We start from the raw sequence: 24,878 nt of genomic DNA, 5'->3' as shown, positions 1-24,878 counted from the left end.
ATTTACTGTTCAAATTTTGATATTCTGAGTGCTTTGCTTTATTATAGCAACACAACTTTGTGAACATGAAATTACCAATATGCTGACAATATGCGGCATGAACAAGGACATCTGTAAGAACCCGAGTACACAATTTCATAAAGTTATTATATAAAACTTGAAAATTTGTAAACAGGATCTGTTACAAAACTACCTGACAGATTAAAATTGTTTGCTGGATCAGAACAACCTACACTTCTCTACAGTGTGAAACATTTGTTCTGGAAACAACACTTAAAAGTCATTCTCTGCAACCAGTAAACCCACCAAGTCTTTATGGAATCAAACTCTTATGTATAAAATTGCTTCAAATGTCTGATTACTTCACAAATCAACTGACATGTTAAAATATTTGAGGTAAAGTATGTTAGTAAGGAAACGCTGAGAAAACGTTTGAAACTGAACTTGCCAAGTGCTCTCATTCTCAAATACTGGATGATTATAATCCATGTATTCCAAATGTCACAACTGCAACGGACAGACGTATTACCAAATTGCTTTGGCACATAAAAAGTAAAACGTGGTCGACAGCCCGCACATCATTTGCTAAAATGGATGATAAATCAGACAGCAAACCCAAGCTGGAGCGTAAATTGTTAAAAAAGGGGCATTCCAGCAGGAAGTGACGGACAGTTAAAATTTGGGCCCAATGTGTAGAAAGTGGTGGGGTAGCACCCTTAGCAAATGACGATGGCTAAAATGTCAGTGCCCAATACGTAGCCGAGTTAAAAGACTCTCCTCCCAGTGGGAGTGCCAAGAGAAGGTCGTTGAAGGTGCTGGGAGAGGCTTAATAAGCCAAAGCTTATTCCTATGAAGGGAGGACCATTGGCAATGCCAAAGGGACACCACATTCTGACAGACTGCAACACAGAGATCATTGGAGGGAATATAGGTACTCTCAGACTGAGGTACGAGGACTGCAACCTTGGCAGCAATGTCAGCAGCCTCGTTTCCTGCAGACCGGCATGACCAGGGACCCACAGAAACATGACACTGGCTCCACGAAGAGTGAGCAAGTGACAGTTTTCCTGGACCCACTTTACTAAGGGATGAGCAGTGTACAGCGCACATAGACTTCAGAGGGCACTGAGTGAGTCTGAGCAGAGGACACAATTGGAAAGGCTGTGTTGCTGGATGTACTCCATAGCCTGGTACAAGGCAAAAAGCTTGGCTGTAAATACTGAGGAGTGTGCCGGAAGCAGATATCAAAAGACACGGGTGCCAATGACAAAGGCACACCCAACCGCACAGGCAGTCAGAGCCATCAGTGTAGACAAAGGTACTATCATGAAGTTCCATGAAAAGGTCATGAAACTGGAGGCGATAGACCGAGGCTGGAGTAGTGTCCTTAGGAAGCGAATGAAGGCCAAGGTTAACATTGGCTGCTGCACGAAGCCAAGGCAGCGAAGGGTTCACACCCACTGGGAAAGTTGCAGATAGTGTGAAGTTAAGCCATCATAGCAAGTGGCAAAAGCGGACTCCAGGAGGTAATAGAGAAGAGGGACAAGCCACTTACTGACGATGAAAGGAATCATCAAAGGAGAAGGCATAAGAGGTGTGGCCACGCATGGCAGACAAACGGCATGCATATCTGCTGAGGCGAAAGTCACGGCGGTAGGACAGAGGTAGTTCAGCAGCTTCAGTAAACACTCTCTCAACTGGGCTGGTGTAAAAGGCACCCATGGCCAATGGATACCATGATGGTGGATAGTGTTGAGACGGCATAAGAGGGATGGGCGTGCAGATGTATAAACAAAGCACCCATAGTCAAGTTTCGAACGGAGGAAGGTGGTTCGACTGGCACTCCGGAAAGTACCATTGAGGGCATGTAGGAGATTGCGGGACTGCGTACAGCAGGCTGCCAGGTAAGACACATGGGAGGACCAAGATAGTTTCCTATCTAGCATGAGCCCCAGATATTTTGTAGTTTTAATGAACAGAAGGGCAACAGGCCCAAGATGTAGAGATGGTGGGAGAAACCATTTGCGCTGCCAGAAATTCAGACAGACGGTTTTGTCACGGGAAAAGCTAAAGCCATTGTTGAGGACAAGGCTCAGAACAGAATCCTGAGACACGCCATTTTCCTGGGTAAAGGTGTCCGACAAGACAGAACCCACATGCACCTTGAAAACTCACTCTTGTAAAAAGCCCGAAGAAAACAGGGCAGGCGCGCACGGAAGCCCCACATGTAAAGAGTACGGAGGATACCAGTTCTCCAGCAGGTGTTGTAGAGGCCTTCTCCAAATCGAAAAACACGGCCACAGTCTGGAATTTCAGCAGAAAACCATTCATGACATGGGTGGACAAAGTAACAAGATGGACAACTGCAGAACACCGCACTCGAAATCCACACTGTGCATTTGTCAGTAAATTGTGAGACTCGAGCCATCACACCAGCTGGGCATGAATCATATGTTCCATCACCTTGCAAACCCAGCTGGTAAGAGAAATGGGGCGATAACTAGAAAGAAGGTTTTTGTCCTTACCGGGCTTAGGTATTTGTATGACAGTGGCTTCACGCCAGCATCCAGGAAACGTGCCCTCTGCCCAGATGTGGTTGTACGTGATAAGCAGAAAGTGCTTGGCCGCAAGGGAAAGGTGCTGCAACATCTGAATGTGGATGGCGTCTGGCCCTGGGGCGGAGGATCAGGATGAACTGAGAGCATGATCTAGCTCCCTCATAGTAAAGACAGAATTGTAGCACTCACGATTCAGAGAAGAGAAGGGTATTGCCTGAGCCCCTCCACTCACTTCCAATGGTGGAAGGCAGGGTGATAGTGAGAAGAGCTCGAAACTTCTACAAAATGGTGGCCCAAGGTGTTGGAGATAGCAACACGGTCCACAATGACATTGTCAGTGACTGTCAGGTCGGAAATTGGGGAATGGATCTTGGTTCCAGAGAACCGTCGGAGGTTGGGTCACACGACGAAGCGAGGTTTGGAACTGTTAAAAGAACTAGTGAATGAAAGCCAGCTACCTCTTTTCCTATCCAAAATAACGCGACAACACTTTGCATGCATCTGTTTATAGTAAATGCAGTTTTCCAGCGTAGGGTGGAGGTTAAAAACATGGAGAGCAAATCTACATGTGCGAACTGTGTCACAGCATGCTTCAGTCCACCAAGGGACTGAGACACGACATGGTTGAGAGGAAGTGCGGGGGATGGAACTTTTTGCAGCAGTAAGGATAACGTGTGTGAGATATTCGACCTGGTCATCACAACTAAGGAAATCTTGTTCTTCGAAGGCTGCTGGGGAGGAGTAAAGCTGCCATTTAGGCATGCACACGGATAGGGTAGGAGTCAGCAAATGGATAGCACACAGCAAATGCTCACTCAAGCAGGTGTAAGAACAGACCACTCAAGACGATGGGCAAGCTGGGCAGTGCAGAAGGATAGGTCCAAATAGGAATAGGTGTGCAAGGAGTCTGAAAGGAAAGTGGGTGCTCCAGTGTTAAAGCAGAAGAGGTTAAGGTGGTTAAGAAGGTCAGCCAAGAGGACACCTCCGACAGGTCCTGGGAGAACCCCAAAGAGGATGATGTGTGTTAAAGTCACCGAGTAGCAAAAATGCAGGAGGCAGCTGTCCAATAAAATGAAGGAAGCCTGCCCTGGTGACAGCAAATGATGGAGGGACGTATAATGCACAGAGGAAAAAAGTCAGGTGAGGAAGGAAAAGACAAACTGCCACAGCTTGAAGATTGGTAGTCAGCAAGATGGGTTGACTATGAATGTCATCCTGTATGAGCAGCATGATGCCCCCATGAGAGGGAATGCCAACCTCAGGGGGAAGGTCAAAATGAATCAATAAGAAATGTGAAAGATCAAAGCAGTCATGAGGGCACAATTTTGTTTCCTGAAGGCAGAGTACAAGTGGATGCTGTGACGCTAAAAGTAGCTGTAAATCCTCTCTGTGGGACCGAAGGCCACAAAGGTTCCACTGGAGGAGAGTCATGATGAAGAGACGTGAGGGTGTCACCTTGGCGGTTGCCAAGTGACAGTTGGGGAATAGGCGCTACTACAGGGGACAGAAGCAAGAGGATCCTACTCCATGGTGTCCACAGAAGCATCAGCTTTCTTGTGCGGTTGGTCTGTGGAGTCCAATGCTGAAAAGCAGTTGTTGCTGCACACCAGCAACGCAGATACTGGCCGGACTAAGGCATCACGCGCAGACACCATCAAAGAGGATCTTTGAGGTGGTGAAGGGGAAGACCATTTGCCTTTGGAGGACTACTTCGAGCCTTAGATGAAGACTTGGGTGTTGTTTGGCTGGAGGGACGGGAAGTTTTCATGGGAGTACTCCTGTCCTTTCCGGTCTACTGGCTGTGTTGCTGGTGGTTTCACCCCTTGAGGCAAGAGTTTGACGGCTTGTTGCACAGCTGGACGGGGGGATGGCAATGCTACCTTGACACTGGGCAATTTCACAACCTCAGAGCTGAATTTGGGGTCGCATGTCTGCGTGGCCATGTCCTTCATGGAATGAGGGGTAACAAGTACAGAACTATAGGTACCAGATGGGAGAACACAGGGTTTGCGACTAGCCAGTAACTTACGAGCAATGGGATAAGACACCTTTTCCTTTACCCGGATGTCTTGAACAGCCCGCTCATCAAGATACGCTGGACACTACTGAGAGCCGGAGGCATGGCTGCCATTGCAGTTGATTCAGCAGGGAGGAGGAGGTGGACAATCACCCTCCTGCGCATCCCTACCACAAGTGACACATATGGCTGGGTGTCAACAAGACATTCTAGCGTGGTTAAAACAATGTCACTGGTAGCAGCTAGAGATGGGTCGTTCACGAACTAATGGGTCCAAAGGGACGGTTCACCAAGATGAACGGAATGAGCGAGTAACGAATTCTAAGGAACGGTCTTTCGTAGTTCACTTCAGTTGCGACTTTCTACTTATCGTTCCAGGGAACAGGATACAGTCGGTCTCGTTCCAGACTCAGTCCCGTTCCCGTCTGTCTCAGTATCGGTCGCGGCTTTTTACTTCTAGTTCCTGGGGATGGGAAACGGTCAATCTTGTTCCCGTTGTGGCAATTCAGCCAGTCTTGTTACAGCCTCGGTCCCATTCCCATCTGTCTCGGTCTCACTCGGCTGGACTCTTCCTTCTTCGCGTGGCCACTCATCCCAGTTCCACTGCCGACTGCTCATAGTTAGTTCAGTATAGAGTTGTTGTTCGTTTCGTTCACTTTGCACGCCCGTTATAGATCTGTTTCAAACCTTTTCTGAACTCTGAATTTCTGGTTCTCTTTGTATTCTATTCAGCGTCCACGAATGGTAATTAAAATGTATTTCATAATTATGTAAATTACATAAAAATTACGTGGTATGTAATACATAAATCTCTTCAGGTAACAAAACTGCATATCAGCTTACTTCACTATTTCAATGAACAGTAAAAGAAATACTTGTAGAAAGGCAAGATTTTCTTGTTATTACACATGCAAACGAAGTCAGCACGGCACACACAAGTGGCCATTTTCAGTCTTTTTTTTATCCAAGGTAAAAGAGCATGTTCATTGTCATGGAAGGCAGAATGACTTACAACTAAATGAAGCCCGCGCTCCATAATCTAGTGTCTGGTGTCACATTCTGTAAAGAGAATACGATAACTTCTACAATATTAATTTAGTGGTACAGGATGGCACACGAAAGATCGGCCCCGAGTACTAGACTGCTCATTGTCACCCACCAATCATAATCTATTGTTTCGAAGTTGTTGTTTGCATTAGCTTATTTGTTATTTCTTCACTGCCTAATTATCACATGTTTATCTATTCTACTCATAGCGGTCAACAAATCATGCATAATTGGTGAGCAATCTGTACTCGGGACCAATTTTTCATGCAGCACCCCATATTATTTCACTGTGATTAGCCACATAACGCTACAGTTGGCTAAACGAGATGTTTTGCAGAGTCATGAAAATTGCGAGTGTGTGAGAATTCTGTTATGGATAAAAACTGTGTACTCCAGGGGCGAGGCAAGTGTCCGCTCTTGGCGCCTTCCATCGTCTGTCACCTATGCTACTAATTTCAAATTTTTCATGAGAAACATACACCAACTAAAAATGAACAGCGAATGAGTAAAAATTAACGGTTCCCAAAAAAAGAGTGATCACCAGTGAACTAGTTCCCAAGGATGAATGAGTTTGCCCATCTCTACTAGCAGCGCATCAGGTCTCTGTTAAGACTGTTGAGCAGCCTGGTGTAAATTACACCAAGGGAAGAATTCAAAGTTCTGTGGGCCTTGACACGAACAAGGTAATTATGGAGAAGCGAGGCAGCAAGCAGCTGTTGTGCTTGAGAATCAGAAGTGGTCTCCAAAAGCAAAGCGCCAATCCATAAACTAAAACAGGATTTCACAGGGCCAGCAATTGCATCTACGCCTTTCCGAACAACAAACACAGTACGTGATACCATGAGGAACTGTGGTGCAGCAGAGAGGGTCTTTGAATCATTAGCCTCGTTGCGTTTATGTGTTGTAGAAGTTGAGTAGGAAGACGATTGACTCATCGCGAGGAAATCCCCCTTGATTGCCAGCATCTCCAACAGCACGCTCCTTCCAACTGGGGGCCCCCTGCACAAGGGGATGCACCCACCTTAGGTGATTGTTCACACCTCCCGAACACCTGACAGAGGGACCAATTGGCAGTTTGGGAAGGTTACAGCACAGGAAATCACCCCTCCCTGGGCCTAGCCTGTACCAGGGGGTACGTACAAACCCTACCTGTCGACCCGGGGCTGGGAATTACGCATTACCCAGTCACCTGTTGTGTGTCTAGACGCGTGGGCTGGCCTTCAGGAGTGCACAGGGAGGAAGAAGAAAAAAGAGGCTCCTCTAATGCCGAAGCGGAGGAAAGAGAGAAGAAGGGAGGCAAAGAAAGGAAAAGGGAGCAAAAAACAAAGGTGAGACTGTTCGCATATCAGTGACAGAATGCAGAACATACCCCCAGACATGTTCCCCAAGGGAGGGGAAAAAGAATAGCTAGAGGATAGCCATGCAGCTGGGAAGGGGAAAAATGCTGCGAAGGCTGGGGCTCTGTGATAGCCAAGCACAAAACTGTCAAAGAGGGGTGAGCCCCATGATGGGATGAAAATTTGTGCCAGAATGGCACTCAAACCCCTATCTTCTACTTACTGTGAGTGGTCATCTTAACCACTTGAGCTATCCACACACACTTCCTTGTCTGATCGGGCCAGGGAGCTTGCACGGAAAGCCGCAGTGGTTAAGACAACTGCTTGCAATAAGTGGAAAATCCTGGTTAGAGTCTCAGTCCAGCACAAATTTTCACATTTCAGAACTGAGTAATACAGCAATACCCATTGCAGCTGATGTCATGACATTAGTATTCAGTGAATAATTTGGAATAATATTTCAGACAGCCACTGATCATAAAATCATATGTACATAATTTAGGTTATTTTCAGTCACTGACTCAAGATATATACACAGTTTCTAAGTAATATTTGTCTTATTGTGTTAAATTTTTAATGTAAGAGCATACCTCTTACTGAGTCAATTACGAACACATTTTACATTTTTAAATTCACTGAATCAATAATTATTAAAAATACTGAAAATCAAAATTTTGTTGCCCCTGGAGGCTGTTAAATACGCATCCTGCAATGGAGACTAGGTGACTGTGGAACAGTTTAATCGTTTGGTAATATATATAGCTTTTCTTTCAAGAGTGCCAATCCAGTAAGGTGCGTAGGAGAGCTTCAGTGGAGTATTTAGGAGAGAGGTCCTGGTGGGATTGAAGCTGTGAAGGCACGCTATGCCTGGATATTTCAATTCCGAAAGAGCACTGTCCGCGAAAGGCAAGGCTTGCGGTTTGCATTCTGGTCTGCACAAAGTTTTAATCTGTCAAGAGTTTCAAAACTGTGCACTTTCCACAGCAGAGTGAAAAATTAATTCAGGTTCTATTATATTTGGCTTTAAGAAATCCAAGATGGTGAATAGGTGCAGTTTAAAGCTTTAAGTAGCTGTATGTGCCACCTATAATTCAACCAGTGATTAATAGCTCTGTAACTGTTCTATTGAACCTTCTCACTTGTTTCTATCATGGAACTTCTGTTATCTTGCAATACATAGCCTACAATTTTTCCAACCCATTACTGCAGTATTTTTTTGGGAAATTTCATAACCTCACTGTAACAATGATGTTCATTTTAAAAGTGGCCTCTATTTTTTAGCAAAATCAAACGTGGTTAGTTATTTACCACTTCATTTAAACTGCTTTATAAAAATTGATACACTTTTGCTTGCGATTTTATCATTTATCTTCACATTCTTACCCAGCTTACAGACTCAAACAAGACCACTGACATATAGCAGCAATGCCCATCCTGTAACAAGGCATTTCACATTTGTTTTGATCGCAAAACAGAGTGCAGAGCAATTGAACCCTGTATTGTCCAATTTATGATCTTTTAACATACTTATAAAGATCTGAAGGCATCACAGGGAAGACACCAAATGTGTTCAAATAACCTTGCATGGCTAGAGATTTTAATATGGTATCCATTTACTGCATACAAATTTTTGACAATTAACAGTGTCAAAGAATATTCATGTATATGTCTATTGCAAGCATGAAAGTAGAAACAGCACATCCAAGTTAGATATGCATATTCACCCAGTTTATCGACCTAAACACACACACACAACAAGGAATATACCGAGGAATCTGCACTCAACGACAGGCTGTTAGAAAATTGTGAACTAGGTCAATTGGACAAAAACGTCGAAGAAACTGGTCATGCTGGTATCAAAGGAACAATCAAGGTGTCGACCTTTATCCATTAAAGGTAACTACAGAAAAATCAAATCTGAATAGTTGGACAGGGATCTATACCCACTGTGGCTGAATAAGAATGTATGTTATAAAGAACCAGACAGAAATACATATAGCTGAAAAGTATGTTAGACACACAACCCATGCCATTGTTTCACTTAGTACAGAATTCAAATCATGCACTGTCATTCTAAATGTCACAGAAAGGAGCTTCCACTCACCAGCCACCGAAACAGACAAGTGGAATGAGACTTAACATACCTTGAGTCAAGCAAACTTTTAATCTCTATATCCAGTCTCATCCAGATGTGTGTTTCGGCAGATAGGGGGATACTCCCATCAAAAATAAATACTGTTTGTATTAATTTTTATATCCATTTTATAAACTACACTGATGAGAGAGAACATTATGACCATCTGCTTAATGACATGATGGTTCCCCTTTGGAACAGCATATAGCAGCAATTCTATGTAGTATTTTTTCAACAAGACCTTGGCAGGTTTCTGAAGGTATGTGGCACCAAAGCTCATACAGTTCCCATATACTACAGGCCCATTGTTTTTGGGTGTAAGCTAACACCCAATAGCACCCCAAAAATGTTCCAACTGGCTCAGATCATCAAATTTAGTAGCCAAGATATCAACATGATTTAACAGTTACATTCCACAAACAACTTTAGCATGATTCTAGTCTTGTGACAGACAATTACCCTGCCTGAAAAGGCAACAACCACCTGGAAAGACATAAAGAATGAAGGGATGCAGGTGGTACGTAAATGTAGCCACAGCTACTATGGTGCCTTCAATTACTAATACAGACTCCTTGGAAGCCCACTTTTCAGGGATGCTCATGAACTATTTTGCCTTTTCTGAGACGCTCATTCCCTTATGCTGATCCACAACACATTACCCTTTGCCAGCCACTTATGTCAGCAGATTTCCCCATTTGCGGGCCATTCAATCCATCAGTATAATAATTCACCAGTATTCTCTCCTCCATTTATATACTTGCTTTGTCACGTCAAGTACCCAAAATGCCACTAGGTGGCAATCATCTGAGAGTGGGCAAGGGGTCATAATGTTTTTTCTCATAATTGTATGAGTACCAAGATGAGTGCTTAAGATTAAATAAGTCTTTCAAGCAACATTTAGTGAAAGTTATGTAGTGACCCCTCCCTATATTTTTCATAGTTTATGTATGATGTATGTACACAATCAACATCAAAATACTCATCAGGTTTTCCATTATCTAATGTCTGAATTCAAAGTGCAGCTTTAGACTTTATAATGAAAAGTGCATTAAATATGGGGCAAATGTAAACATTATGCTACACTGCAGACCAATTTGTCACAAAAACTTTTATTTGGCATTTACACTCACTGGTATCAAATAATCAACCTTGGGCTACACTGCATGTAAATCTGTATAATGCAAGTCAACAATAGAAAAAGATGTGCTTCACTTACCTGGAGATTTTGACGTACTGAAGACAGTGGGACAATACAGCAAATATCTAGTTTTCCTCCAAGTTGAAATTTGATGAACTCAGGTGGAAATCCAGGCCAACCAACTGAAAAGAAAAACCACTTACACCAGCAACTGAACACTAGTTGCGCAAAATATGTTACTCTGCCTAGGAAATTACAGACAGAGGATGAGGTGAGAATTTAGCGAGCATTTATAGTTTCTAATTACAAACCACGTGTATACCTTGTACATGCAGTTGTTTTAGGGGGCAAATCCGAAATACTTTTAAGTAATTCCCCTACATTAAAAAAATCAAGTACATAAATTTGGAAACACCATAGCAAAATATGTAAGTACAGCACGAATACCATCTATGACACAAGGTATTTGAGTTGACAGTAAATGCAAATATTTTGGCATTACAGAAGTATCCAATTCCATCCATCTGCTTTGACCCGTGACACCATCAATATGACAGAAGTCGCTACTTCCAGTGTATACAAAATGACGACAAAGACGCCATTACATACATAAGTCAACAAACACGAACAAAAACAGAAATGACAATTAACATTTCACTCCAAAAATAAAATGAAACTAATGGGACAAATGCGGAGAATTGGGCATTTAGGGTGGGAACAAACTACATATACGACAATACAAAAACACTGCACCATCTCAAAACAAATAATATTAAAAAAAAATTATAGAATCCTGCTACAGCAACAGAACCGTAGGAATCGGACATTTCCCTTGACCTATATTGCTATACTGCAAATACTGATACCAAAAAACCAACACCTACAACCCCAGACAGGGGAATCTGCCATTTCCCTTGACATATAGAGTTCAACCACAGCTATCAATACCACCCCAAAAAGTGGAACCTAAACCAAGAACTCAAAAACCCAAATACCCCATATTAACTAGATCAATTAAAACACAAGCGACCTACCATAAATATACAACACACAAAACATCACAATTTCTATAGACTAAAACAAAAACAAAAATTACTTACCAATAAAAGCCTCCAGCAACACCACCTAGGTTGGCTACTGCCCCCCCCCCCCACACACACACAAAACGCCCCATACACATGTCCATGGTCCAAGCCACTGGAACTCTTGTCAATCTCATGTAGTTACCACAAACGTGACACCTAACATATTCAGCAACAATACCAATGTGCAGAAACTGCACAATAGGTGTCATATCATAGATATGATCCACTCAAACCTCACTGTCATATCCATTTAAAAAAGAGAAAGAGAGAGAGAGAGAGAGAGAGAGAGAGAGAGAGAGAGACTTCTTTCCACACAACAAAGACAAAACTAATCAGACCCTGGGAGGGGGGGGGGGGGGGGGGGCGGACGACAACATGACCAAAAAAAAAAACCCTTAATAACTCACTGAAACCCCTTCCACAACCCACATTATCGCACCAACTACATATACTCAAAACCATGTTAGCACAATGACAACGAAAACTAAAATGATCGCAATACCACACACACTCAGCACGTCACATTCACATTCCCAACCAAAGGGCACCATCAAATATAACACGACAATACAAACAAAACCAACGCAAAATCTCTGTGATGTGGTGACATCATACATCACAATACTATTAAGTCATGTGTCAAAGCAGGCAGGTGGAATCAGACGCTTCTGTTGACCCTAGAAGTCGCCAGGGTAGAGCATACTAAGTTTTTGGGTGTACATATAGATGAGAATCTTAATTGGAAAATTCATATTTTGGATCTCCTAAAGCGACTAGGTTTAGCAACTTTTGCAGTCAGAACAATTGCTAATTTTGAGGATATAGAAATTAGCAAGCGAACATACTTTCACTCTCTCATGTTATACGGTATAATATTTTGGGGTAACTCAACACTTGGCAAAAAGTATTCGCTGCTCTAAAGAAAGTGAGTGGTTAGAATAATGTGCAGGACTAATAGTTACAAATCTTGCAGACATCTGTTTAAAAGTTTAGGAATTCTTAAAACAGCCTCACAGTACATTTACCCAGTAATGAAATTTGTTCTCAACAATATGGACCAGTTTAAAATCAACAGCATTCTCCATGATTATAATACCACAAGAAACACAGACTTCCACCATCCTATACTTAACCATCTCTGGCACATAAAGAGGTAAAATATGCTGCAGTAAAACTTTTTGATAAATTACCATATGAAATAAAATGTTTTACATACAGCAGTAATAGTCTCAAAAATAAATTGAAACCCTATGTCCTTGACAACTCCTCCTATACCACAGATGACTTCTTGAATAGAAATAAATAAATCTATAGGTATAATATATGCACTTTGTGCCACTTAAGGGAATGGGGTACGTAATATAAATTAAGCTTTTTTAAAAAAAAAAAAAAATAATAATAATAAAAACCCTTAATTCATGTGGGCTTTTCTTATGCACTTGATACGTTCCACATTGTAGTGGTTACCATGAGACAGATCAATTGAACACATAACTACATAATAACTAACCAACCAATCTTACTAGAAAGCATTAAAAACCACCTGTTCTTGCAAACCTGCACAGTGACAGAGTGACAGGCATACATTCTTTCTATCATCCATTGAACTGGTGAAATGAACAAACTTTTATACCCCCTCCCCCCATCCTTCATTGTACAGTCCAGTTATAGTTACATCACTACTGAGATACTATTTTTACACTGCAGTAAGGTTTTTAATATGTTTAAATGTGTTAACAAAATTACTAAAAACAGTGACAGTCCCAATAGTATGGTAATTAAAATATGGAATTGTATGAAAGAGTTGCTACACTAGTTGAGTCACTGGTCAAAGCTGACACTATTTCGTGTCCTTCAATATTTTCAGTTAAATGTTGACATAAAATTGCATGGGGGCAATGTGTGTGCATTTTCTGACCTCACCCACTTTTCATGTTTTTTAGTTCATAATAAAAATATTCCAGCTTAACCTAGACCTCTGGCTCTGTAACAAATAAGCCAACCACCAGTATATAACTTATGGTTTTTGTGTGTGTGTGTGTGGGGGGGGGGGGGGGGGGGTACAGATGACTGTAGGTAACAATTATGTTTAATCCTCATAATACTGCAAATTATTGTATTATTATCAGAAGGTCTAATTAAAGAAAATTAAATTTCTGAAGGTGTATAAGATGCAATACTACCACTGCATTATGAGAGTACAACTGTAGGTGTAGATGAAACGAGTTATCCAAACAATGAGAAGCTGTGTCCTCCAACCAGACCGAACACCATGAAATATTTTTTTCTCAGCTATCCAGCACATTACATGTGTGTCATCAATTTTGAGAACAGGGATTACTACAGCATGACTTAATTGACCTGTGAAATAATGCAGAGCTTATAATTGCAAAACATTGTTTTCTCTCTTTTTGTTTTTGCAATATTGGGATTTCAAAGGAATATGAACCTCTCTTTATAGTATTTAATTTTGTGTCTGTGTCATGGTGTGATGACCGTGTGCTCCAGCGAGGTGCATGTGTACCTCATTTGTTCTACACAAGTACCACATGTCACTACTCTAGTATTTCATTCTGGAAGCTTTGAATTTTTAATTCCTTTGTTGTAACATAGTTCACACTTGTTTACTTGCTGTTTTCACTTTGAGAGAACTCAATGCAGCAACTCACCTGCTCTCACTATTCATCACATTTACTTGTGACAGTCATACACTATGTGATCAAAAGTATCCGGACATCCAAAAACACACATTCTTCATATTAGGTGCATTGTGCTGCCATCTACTACCAGGTACTCCATATCAGCGACCTCAGTAGTCATTAGACATTGTGAGAAAGCAGAATGGGGCACTCCACAGAACTCACGGACTTCAATCATGGTCAGGTGATTGGGTGCCACTTGTGTCATATGTCTGCACGCATGATTGGGTGCCACTTGTGTCATACGTCTGTACATGAGATTTCCACACACCTAAACATCCCTAGATCCACTGTTTCAGATGTGATAGTGAAGTGGAAACATAAAGGAACACGTACAGCACAAAAGCATACAGGCAGACTTCGCCTGTTGACTGACAGAGACCACTGACAGTTGAAGAGGGTCGTAATGTGTAATAGGCAGTTATCTATCCAGACCATCACACAGGTATTCCAAACTGCATCAGGATCCACTGCAAATACTATGACAGTTAGGTGGGAGGATTTCGTGGTCAAGCAGCTGCTCATAAGCCATACATCATGCCGGTAAATATCAAACGACACCACGCTTGGTGTAAGAAGCATAAACATTGGTGCCGGCCAGTGTGGCCGAGCTGTTCTAGGCGCTTCAGTCCGGAACCACGCTGCCGCTACGGTCGCAGGTTCGAATCCTGCCTCGGGCATGGATGTGTGTGATGTCCTTAGATTAGTTAGGTTTAAGTAGTTCTAAGTTCTAGGGGACTGATGACCTCAGATGTTAAATCCCATAGTGCTCAGAGCCATTTGAACCATATCATTGGATGATTGACACAGTGGAAAAAACATTGTGTGGAGTGACGAATCACAGTACGTACACAATGTGGCAATCTGGTGGCAGAGTGTGGGTATGGCAAATGCCCGGTGAATATCATCTGCCAGCTTGTGTAGTGCCAACAGTAAAATTCTGAGGCAGTGGTGTTATAATGTGGTCATGTTTTTCACAGAGAGGGCTTGCACCCCTTGTTGTTTTGCATGGCACTATCACAGCACAGGCCTACACTGATGTTTTAAGCACCTTCTTGCTTCCCACTGTTGAAGGGTAACTCGGGGATGGCAACTGCAGCTTTCAACACAATCAAGTACCTGTTCATAATCCACGGCCAGTGGTGGATAACATACCTGTAATGGACTGGCTTGCACAGAGTACTGACCTGAATCCTATTGAACACCATTGGGATGTTTTAGAACGTTGACTTTGTGCCAGGCCTCACCGACCAACATCAATACCTCCCCTCAGTAAAGCACTCCATGCAGAACGGGCTCCCATTCCCCAAGAAACCTTCCACCACCTGACTGAACGTATGCTTGCGAGAGTGGAAGCTGTCATCAAGACTAAGGGTGGGCCAACACCATACTGAATTCCAGTATTACTGATGGAGTGCGCCATGAACTTTTAAGTCATTTTCAGCCAGGGGTCCAGATACTTTTGATCACATAGTGTATATTCTTACCACGACTCATATTCTATAACCAATGTATAGTACGACAATACCCAAGACTCCAGAAGAAAAAAGACATGTCAATGACTGGACGGAAAGTTCACAACTATGAAGAGGGAGATTTGAACCTCAATCTCCCACTTTACAGTCCAATACCGTTACCACACAACCACAACGCTATGGTTCATGCAATTCGCTCAATGCTGCACGTCTTGAATTCAGACCGTCAACTACTTCTATTTTGCTTCTTTTTTCACAGTTCAGTACACATTCTCCTTGTTTTCGTGCTTGACTATGTTTAGTTTTCAATAGGCTATCCACTGGGCCACTTTAGCACTAAATCTGATAGGGGTGCAATGGGACGTTTTCCTTGTTAGCCAACACAATCTGTATCAACATCCATTAAACCTTCCTCTCACAGTTCATTTAACATATACATTTGTTGAACTAAGTACCAGATAATCACAGCACAATTGCAATACAGGCATTTTACCAACCACTGCTGGATATGTAACAGTTATGAAAGTTAAGAAAAACAAAGATACATTAATATCAACATCAGCCACATGAGTGTGGTGTACTCAGTCATTTCTTCACCTTTAGTCATCAAAAGATCTAACAACGATATGGGATTTATCAAGGTAATACAACGCCAATCCATATGTACATCCAATCCAATATAGCAATCCTGCCAATATCCTACACAGCATAGTTTAAGAGGTTAGGACCCGTCCTATCCCTCATCCTCTTAAAGCATGTTATGTAGCTTAAGAGATATATTTTGGCCTATTGATTGGCATTGTATTACATTGAAATAACCTATATCGATGACTGATGATTCATGTTGAATGAAAGTGGATAAGTAAATCATTACTAAATGTACGGCACACAACACGTTATTGATTAGGTCAATTAACAGCTCATGAGTTTGTTCTGTGCCATTAAGTCTTCTGCAACTACAGGTCTAGGGCACGGTACATCACGTTTTCCTAAAATGAAAACGCCATGGCAAACTATGAAACACACAATATTTGAAAGAAAGATTAAGGGCATGGGAATAGCTCAAAGAGGGGAAGAAATTCGGTCGTACCTCCTTCACAGGAAATATTCTGCTATTTTCCTGAATAGATTTAGGGAAACGACATTAAATTACATCAACAGAATTCATAAAAATGGGCCAACTTACTGTGAAAATTTGATTTGCAAGGAAATGCGTGTGACGACTGTTAATATCTTTGCCTACGAACTCCTCAAAACGTGGTTACAACATAAATAAACTAACACGAGTATACGCCCATGCAATACACAGGCGACTTTCACTTATTTTGACTTTCATGTGTCAAATATTTCGATTCTTAATATCGACTGTAGTTCAGTATGAAAAATATATGTGATGAATACGCAGTTACTAAATAAATATCCGCAACAACAAAGTACAAGATAACTGAAAACAAAAAGCTTCATACATCTGTGGATCAGTTTATTTTACAACTGTTACATTCCTTAGTTTGACGCTCTAGTTCCTGCGAAGGTTGAGTAATCGCTGACATGACACATGAAAGTTCAGCTACGAAAGTTAGTATACAACAACAATGTACGAAAATTCATGTTAAAATGATATAAAAGTGAGGTTTCTTAACATCAAAGAAAAATACTTGTTTCGGCTCTTAATTGTATAACGTTTGCCTTAAATGATGTTCCTGAGGCGAGATTAAATTCAGGTCAGTAACAGTTTGAATTATCGTAAGAGAACTAAATATTTTGAAAAGTGGTGAGACTGCTATGGAGGGTGAACCCACAGCAGGAGGAGATGAGGAGGGTATCCTGCCTATACAAACCAAATCAGCATTTGCAGATTCTATTCTTGACCATCTCACAAATTTAAGTGTACGATCAGATATAGCTACCGAAAAATTAACGGCGATCATATGTACCTTGGGACCCGCATCGGCTCAGCCTGCTGTATTAGATGAAATGTTAGAAGCTGGAATGAATATAGCTCGCATGAATTTCTCACACGGTTCTCACGAGTATCATGCAAATACCGTTAAACTGGTGCGTGAAGCTGTTGCTAGATACAGCAGACGTATTGGATTAAGGTGGCCTGTTGCAATAGCATTAGACACGCGTGGACCAGAGATTCGCACTGGTCTCCTCGAAGGTGGAGCTTCAGCAGAACTTGAGTTAGTCCAAGGAGAAAAAATAAAACTTACTACCAACGACGCATTTGCTGAAGCAAGCAACATTAATTCTGTATACGTAGATTACAACAACATTACGAACGTTGTGAAGCCTGGAGATAGAGTTTTTGTCGATGATGGACTCTTATCACTCATTGTGAAGCAAATCGAAGGTAACGAAGTGCATTGTGAAATAGAAAACGGAGGCAAATTAGGAAGCCGTAAAGGCGTGAATCTTCCAGGAGTTCCTGTTGACCTACCTGGAGTGTCTGAGAAAGACACAGCTGACCTTCGTTTCGGTGTGGAGCAAGGAGTGGACATGATATTCGCGTCTTTCATTCGAAATGCGCAGACAGTGCAAGACGTACGTGATGTACTAGGAGAGGATGGTAAAAGTATTTTAATTATTTCAAAGATAGAAAATCAACAGGGTATTGACAATGTAGATGAAATAATCGAAGCTTCTGACGGCATCATGATCGCACGTGGAGATATGGGTATAGAAATACCACCACAAAAAGTGTTTCTAGCTCAGAAAGCCATAATTGCGAAATGTAACCGAATAGGTAAACCAGTTGCATGTGCAACTCAGATGCTGGAATCAATGACAAGTCACCCAAGAGCAACACGTGCTGAATCTTCTGATGTGGCAAATGCAATCTTAGATGGAGCTGATCTAGTGATGCTTTCAGGTGAGAGTGCAAAAGGAAAGTTTCCTATAGTCTGTGTTCGTACAATGGCAGCAATCTGCCGCGAAGCTGAGGCCGCTGTCTGGTCGAAACAGCTGTGCACTGAACTAAGTTTTGATATCGCGCCTCCAACAGACCCAATGCATGCCACAGCTCTAGGTGCTGTAGAAATGGCGCGTCTTTCTAAAGCAGCAATGATTGTGGTGTTGACTGTATCTGGAAGGTCTGCTCATTTGGTGGCCAGATACAGGCCTCGCTGTCCTATAGTTACCATAACACGTTATGCACAAGTTGCCCGTCAAGCTAACTTGTACCGTGGCATAATACCACTCATTTATCAGGCTCAACCGAAAGAAGACTGGATTGAAGATCAAAATGATCGCATAGATTTTGCTATCGACTTCGGAAAGCAACGAGGCTTTGTAGAAGAGGGAAGTGCAGTGGTTATTGTTGCAGGCTGGCGTCCAGGATCTGGTTACACTAACACATTGCGTCTCAAGTACATTCTTTCAGAAGTTGAAGAATAAACAATAAGTGTTGATAGATTTGTTTGTAACTGAATGTCTGATAAAAGAACGTTCGTGTGCTATTGGTGTTTCTTGATGAAGACTAAACTGCAAATTATGGTTTGAATAAATAATTGTTTTTTCATTGCTGTTCAGATTATTGAGTGAGCATAAACAGATCAAAAAAAATGCAATATTTATCGATAACATGTCATTCTCTCCCTTTTCAGGCCAAGAGGAAATTTTACTTTATCCAGAAACCAGTATTCAAATCATTACATTTTTTGTTTTCAATGTAGCTTATGTAGTAAACTGTATAATTCTTTATATAACAATAATATATAATGGCTAAAAGAAAATATTTCCTTTCGAACCATATCAATGAAAAACGTCAAACATAGCCAAATATTTTAATTAATTTAATACTCACATTCTCGTGCAATGTTAAAGAAATGTCAGTTATGGTTCAGTGATTGCTTTATTTTGTATATTGCTAATCCAACTTTTCTTTCTTTGCCCAAATACTGTAGAAGATTTGTGTCAGACACTCAACATATGTTTATTTAGAAAGTGAACCACTGAAGTGTTTGCGTCTTTTTGCAAAACGTTCTTACAGATCAAAATAATAAACTGATCAAAGGAATGGGTAGTACAGTACTTTTGAATTGAGCTATATTTCACATAAACCATTGTGTCCCATATTATTTTATATGACAAAATTTATGAATGTATTATTTCAGTGCACTTGGTACAATATTTAACACATTTTTGTAATTGCAGAAACAGGTTGCCAACAAGTATTAGAAACCACCTACTTTGTTAACTGACTTCTGGTATGAATAAGTGATACACAACTCAGTTTTAGAGGACTTGAATACTAAGCAACTAATTTACAGAAACATAATAGAACAAATTTATTGTATGAAAACATAGTAATAAGGAAACTAGCCAAGTGATTCATCATTAATGATGTGTTTCCAAGTGTCTAGGCGAGCTGTTGTTTCCATAACAGCATCTGAAAAAGACACTTGGTTTTACTGCCGAGACATTTCGCATAAAATTTAAATGACAACTAACTGAACACCCAGAAACACACCATTAATCAACAACACAGAGAGAACTCGAGCAATCATTTGATTAATCATTGCATTTGTCTAAGGGGTAATTCACATTAAAATTCTAGTCTAATCATCCTCATTTAGTTACTACATATTTCCTTGACATCTTTTCTATCTAATCTCATTACAATTTTTTTAATACCGACATATTGTTGAAACTCAGTATATTAGTAACGAAGAATGATTTAAAAATTTCACAAATTAGCTAAGATACATGGAACATATACTTTATAATAACAGAGCTCAGGGCCGATTGTATATAAAAAAAATCACAAGTGTTTACTAATCTGAGGTACCAAGTAAGTGTCTCAAAAAAACAATGCTGGAAACACATAGAAATTGCTAGTAATGAAAAGTTCACTGTGTTCCACGTTTATTATCTAGATGCAAATGTTTTATGCGAATCATGATCCTACTTTCTTCTTTTGTGACCCCAAATAAGGCGCAACTAGGAAAGAATAAGGTATTGTCTAAATGAAAGTGGGTTTTGCGAATTATGGTCCTACTTAAATCTTTTCTGATTCCTAATAAGGCTCACTCAGACAGGCTTACTACTTAACATAGAAATGAACAACCATCCCGTTTATTATTTACCCAATAATTATTCTGTATTTAGGTCAAAGATCAGAACAAATTATTAGTTTAAATCAAAAGTAGTCAGTGAATTAGAACAAGTATGTATTTCATACATCATTTATACATAGTGTGATTTGTTGGTATAAAATTCTATGTAAACTTTATAATACAATAATAAATAAAGAAATTAATTCAAATACAGATCTTGTTTCTCAACCATCGGCCTCTATCTGGGTTTTAAAAATAGAATGAAGTTTACTTTATTAATGTTGATGATCTTACCCTGGCAGTGGAATGCGATGCACAGATAACTGCTTATAGTTAATCTGTGTAAAAGGGGTTTCCATCTACTGTTCATCCTGTTCTTGAAAATAATATTCGTCGAAATCAACTGTAAATATTCCTATATATTTATGACGTAGGGCTGATTTCAAATTACTGTAGTCAACACACACAAGAATTAAAGTGCAATTAATTGTTTATTATTCTCAACATATATGCACAGTATGTTGAATCAGAGTACCAGTTAAGTAGAGCTGACAAGCTAAATTTAAATTCTACCACTCCCATCAAAGGCTGTGAAGAAACGAGTAATCATTGTAAGTCCCAACAACTTTTAGCGCGGGTTCCCGGGTTCGATTCCCGGCGGGGTCAGGGATTTTCTCTGCCTCGTGATGGCTGGGTGTTGTGTGATGTCCTTAGGTTAGTTAGGTTTAAGTAGTTCTAAATTCTAGGGGACTGATGACCATAGATGTTAAGTCCCATAGTGCTCAGAGCCATTTGAACCATTTTGAACTTTTAGTGTATGGACACTGTCACAGCTCCCAGAAGAAAATCCCTTCAAAAGTTAAAGTATTGCAAGTTGTTCATCATGCATCAATTTCAAAAAATGGTAATGAACTATATTTTTTAATTAACTGTAGCTTTGGAACTTCTACTGTTATTAGAATGCCCTGATAACCAGTAATTCAGTCTCAGGTTTATCTTCAATTTGCCATTTATGTCTATAGAATATATTTATTTCTCCAAGAAATATGCCAACTAATATGAACAATATAAAATGCTACTATACCACTTTTGCTGTCTGTCTGAGAACTGCCAATTCTTCAAGTTTCAACATCTCACATCACTCTCAACAGCCAGGTTTTTCTCACCACTGGATGATAGCCTGTCTTCTGGGCAGATTTAAGACATCCCTTCACCGAGAACATGTACCTGTCAGCAAGTCACTCGCTATCCACTGCAAATCGACTCACCCTTCCTAAGTAAGCAAACCCCTACATGGCTGCTAGATGTCATTATACTGTAACACTACTCATGCATATCCACAAGTCGTCTTGTTATGTCACAAGACCATGAATATCAGTGTTAAAGATGGGTCTGCAAATACACTGAAAAATTTTCATTGGCAAATGTCCACTGCTTTCAAAGTAAGGTACTGTTTCGACACACCATGTTCATAATTTCTATAGGCATAGATTTCAGTTTGGCATCAAATTAAACAATTTGTCCCATCCACGTATTATCCTAGATTTTAGCTTAAAAAGATGGAGAAGAATGAAAAACATATGAAATACAAAAATGGAATGCAAATATGGATTTCCTGTAGAAAAAAACTATGACCAAAACATTCCTTATAAATGAATTACTTGCTGATGACAAAGGATCATTTGCAAATCTATTTGAAAAAGACGAAAATTAATTTTGAATTTGTTTTAAGGATGCTTGTCTGTAGTCCCAGTTGGCTTAATTATCTGTCATAACACAAATGTCAGATTGTCACTGTAGGATTGCGTGTTGAGTGATACAAAGTAGTAGATGATAGTTAAATATCTAACCCTGGACAATCTTTGTCACTTCTACAGTATACTTGCCACATCACTTAAGTGTACTTGACCATGATAGGAGAAAATCAAGCATTAAGGAAGCAATGCAGAAAAAATGCTGCCACCATTACTGAATAAAGCAAGTGAATATTTTGTATGGAGTCATATAACTTTCTGACATGTTAATGAAGTAATAGATAAACTCAGTAATTCCCAAACAGAAGATCACTACAGCTTTTCTAATTTTCTTACTAAACAAGAAGAAAAGAGATAATAATGCCCTTAACAAAAATAATAAAAAATATTAACAGAGGGAGTGTACCCAGAATGCCTAAAAATCTCTATAATCAAGCTGATCCACAAGACAGGTAGAACAAGATCACCTGGCAATTACTGACCCATTTCACTAGTTCAATTATTTCTAAAATAACAGGGCATTGTTTTCACTATTAGATGAACCAATATCTTGAATATAATAACCTAATCTGTCTCGCACAGTATTGCTTTAGGTCTATCCTCTCTACAGTGAAAGCAGCGAACAGAATCGTAAAAAAGTATATGACTGCTTTGAGAATAAGTCAACAAATTGTGTGATACTACTGGATATAAGAAAAGCCTTTGATGCAGTGTCCCACAGTACCCAGTAAGAAAGCTACTGTACCGTGGAAAAAGGAGGGGGGGGGGGGTGTCCTCCTCCTGCTACAGACAAACCTAAGCAATAAAAACAATTAGTATGACTTTCAGGAAACATTCCTCACACAGAAAGAAAGAAAATATGTCATGTGGACATGTGTCCGGAAACGCTTGCTTTCCATGTTGTAGCTCATTTTATTACTTCTCTTCAAATCACATTAATCATGGAATGGAAACACACAGCAACAGAACGTATCAGCGTGACTTCAAACACTTTGTTACAGGAAATGTTCAAAATGTCCACCGTTAGCGAGGATACATGCATTCACCCTCCGTCGCATGGAATCCCTGATGCGCTGATGCAGCCCTGGAGAATGGCATATTGTATCACAGCCGTCCACAATACGAGCACAAAGAGTCTCTACATTTGGTACCGGGGTTGCGTAGACAAGAGCTCTCAAATGCCACCATAAATGAAAGTCAAGAGGCTTGAGGTCAGGAGAGCGTGGAGGCCATGGAATTGGTCCGCCTCTACCAATCCATCGGTCACCGAATCTGTTGTTGAGAAGTGTACGAACACTTAGACTGAAATGTGCAGGAGCTCCATCGTGCATGAACCACATGTTGTGTCGTACTTGTAAAGGCACATGTTCTAGCAGCACAGGTAGAGAGTATGCCATATGAAATCATGATAACGTGCTCCATTGAGCGTAGGTGGACGACGAAACTAAAATGAGCTCTAACATGTAAATCAAGCGTTTCTGGACACATGTCCACATAACATCTTTTCTTTATTTGTGTGTGAGGAATGTTTCCTGAAAGTTTGGCCGTACCTTTTTGTAACACCCTATAAGCGATTTCACAGCTCTACGATAATTTTATTATTTGAGATATTTTCACAATGCTTTGCACACACATACAAAAACTCAAAAAGTTTTTTCAGGCATTCACAAATGTTCGATATGTGCCCCTTTAGTGATTCGGCAGACATCAAGCCGATAATCAAGTTCCTCCCACACTCGGCGCAGCATGTCCCCATCAATGAGTTCGAAAGCATCGTTGATGCGAGCTCGCAGTTCTGGCACGTTTCTTGGTAGAGGAGGTTTAAACACTGAATCTTTCACATAACCCCACAGAAAGAAATCGCATGGGGTTAAGTCGGGAGATCACGGAGGCCGTGACATGAAGTGCTGATCATGATCTCCACCACGACCGATCCATCGGTTTTCCAATCTCCTGTTTAAGAAATGCTGAACATCATGATGGAAGTGTGGTGGAGCACCATCCTGTTGAAAGATGAAGTCGGGGCTGTCGGTTTCCAGTTGTGGCATGAGCCAATTTTCCAGCATGTCCAGATACACGTGTCCTGTAACGTTTTTTTCGCAGAAGAAAAAGGGGCCGTAAACTTTGAACCGTGAGATTGCACAAAACACGTTAACTTTTGGTGAATTGCGAATTTGCTGCACGAATGCGTGAGGATTCTCTACCGCCCAGATTCGCACATTGTGTCTGTTCACCATTAAGAAAAAAATGTTGCTTCATCACTGAAAACAAGTTTCACACTGAACGCATCCTCTTCCATGAGCTGTTGCAACCGCGCCGAAAATTCAAAGCGTTTGACTTCGTCATCGGGTGTCAGGGCTTGTAGCAATTGTAAACGGTAAGGCTTCTGGTTTAGCCTTTTCCGTAAGATTTTCCAAACCGTCGGCTGTGGTACGTTTAGCTCCCTGCTTGCTTTATTCGTCGACTTCCGCGGGCTACGCGTGAAACTTGCCCGCACGCGTTCAACCGTTTCTTCGCTCACTGCAGGCCGACCCGTTGATTTCCCCTTACAGAGGCATCCAGAAGTTTTAAACTGTG

General features: G+C 40.8%; 2 protein-coding genes across 3 annotated transcripts in view; one reads left to right on the top strand and one right to left on the bottom strand.

The window, feature by feature from the left end:
* Positions 1 to 16,835, bottom strand: part of LOC126162643 (uncharacterized) — a 61,153-nt gene extending 44,318 nt beyond the window's left edge. For both annotated transcript variants that reach the window (XM_049919279.1, XM_049919280.1), the window contains exons 1-2: positions 16,677 to 16,835; positions 10,310 to 10,413 (exon numbers count right to left, since the gene is read on the bottom strand). The gene's annotated coding sequence lies outside the window, so the exon portion shown is untranslated. The remainder of the gene's footprint in view (positions 1 to 10,309; positions 10,414 to 16,676) is intronic.
* A 437-nt stretch (positions 16,836 to 17,272) lies between these two features.
* On the top strand, positions 17,273 to 18,886 carry LOC126158683 (pyruvate kinase-like). Its single transcript, XM_049916461.1, has one exon. It carries the CDS (start codon positions 17,273 to 17,275, stop codon positions 18,884 to 18,886), a length of 1,614 nt encoding a protein of 537 aa, XP_049772418.1.
* Positions 18,887 to 24,878: the final 5,992 nt, after the last annotated feature.

The sequence above is a fragment of the Schistocerca cancellata genome, chromosome 2 (genome assembly GCF_023864275.1).
Source record: "Schistocerca cancellata isolate TAMUIC-IGC-003103 chromosome 2, iqSchCanc2.1, whole genome shotgun sequence".
Lineage (NCBI taxonomy): Eukaryota > Metazoa > Arthropoda > Insecta > Orthoptera > Acrididae > Schistocerca > Schistocerca cancellata.
This window is presented reverse-complemented; position numbering and strand designations above follow the sequence as displayed.

Coding starts and splice junctions, on each gene's coding strand:
- LOC126158683 (XM_049916461.1), top strand. CDS start 17,273: ATGGAGGGTGAACCCACAGCAGGAGGAGATGAGGAGGGTATCCTGCCT.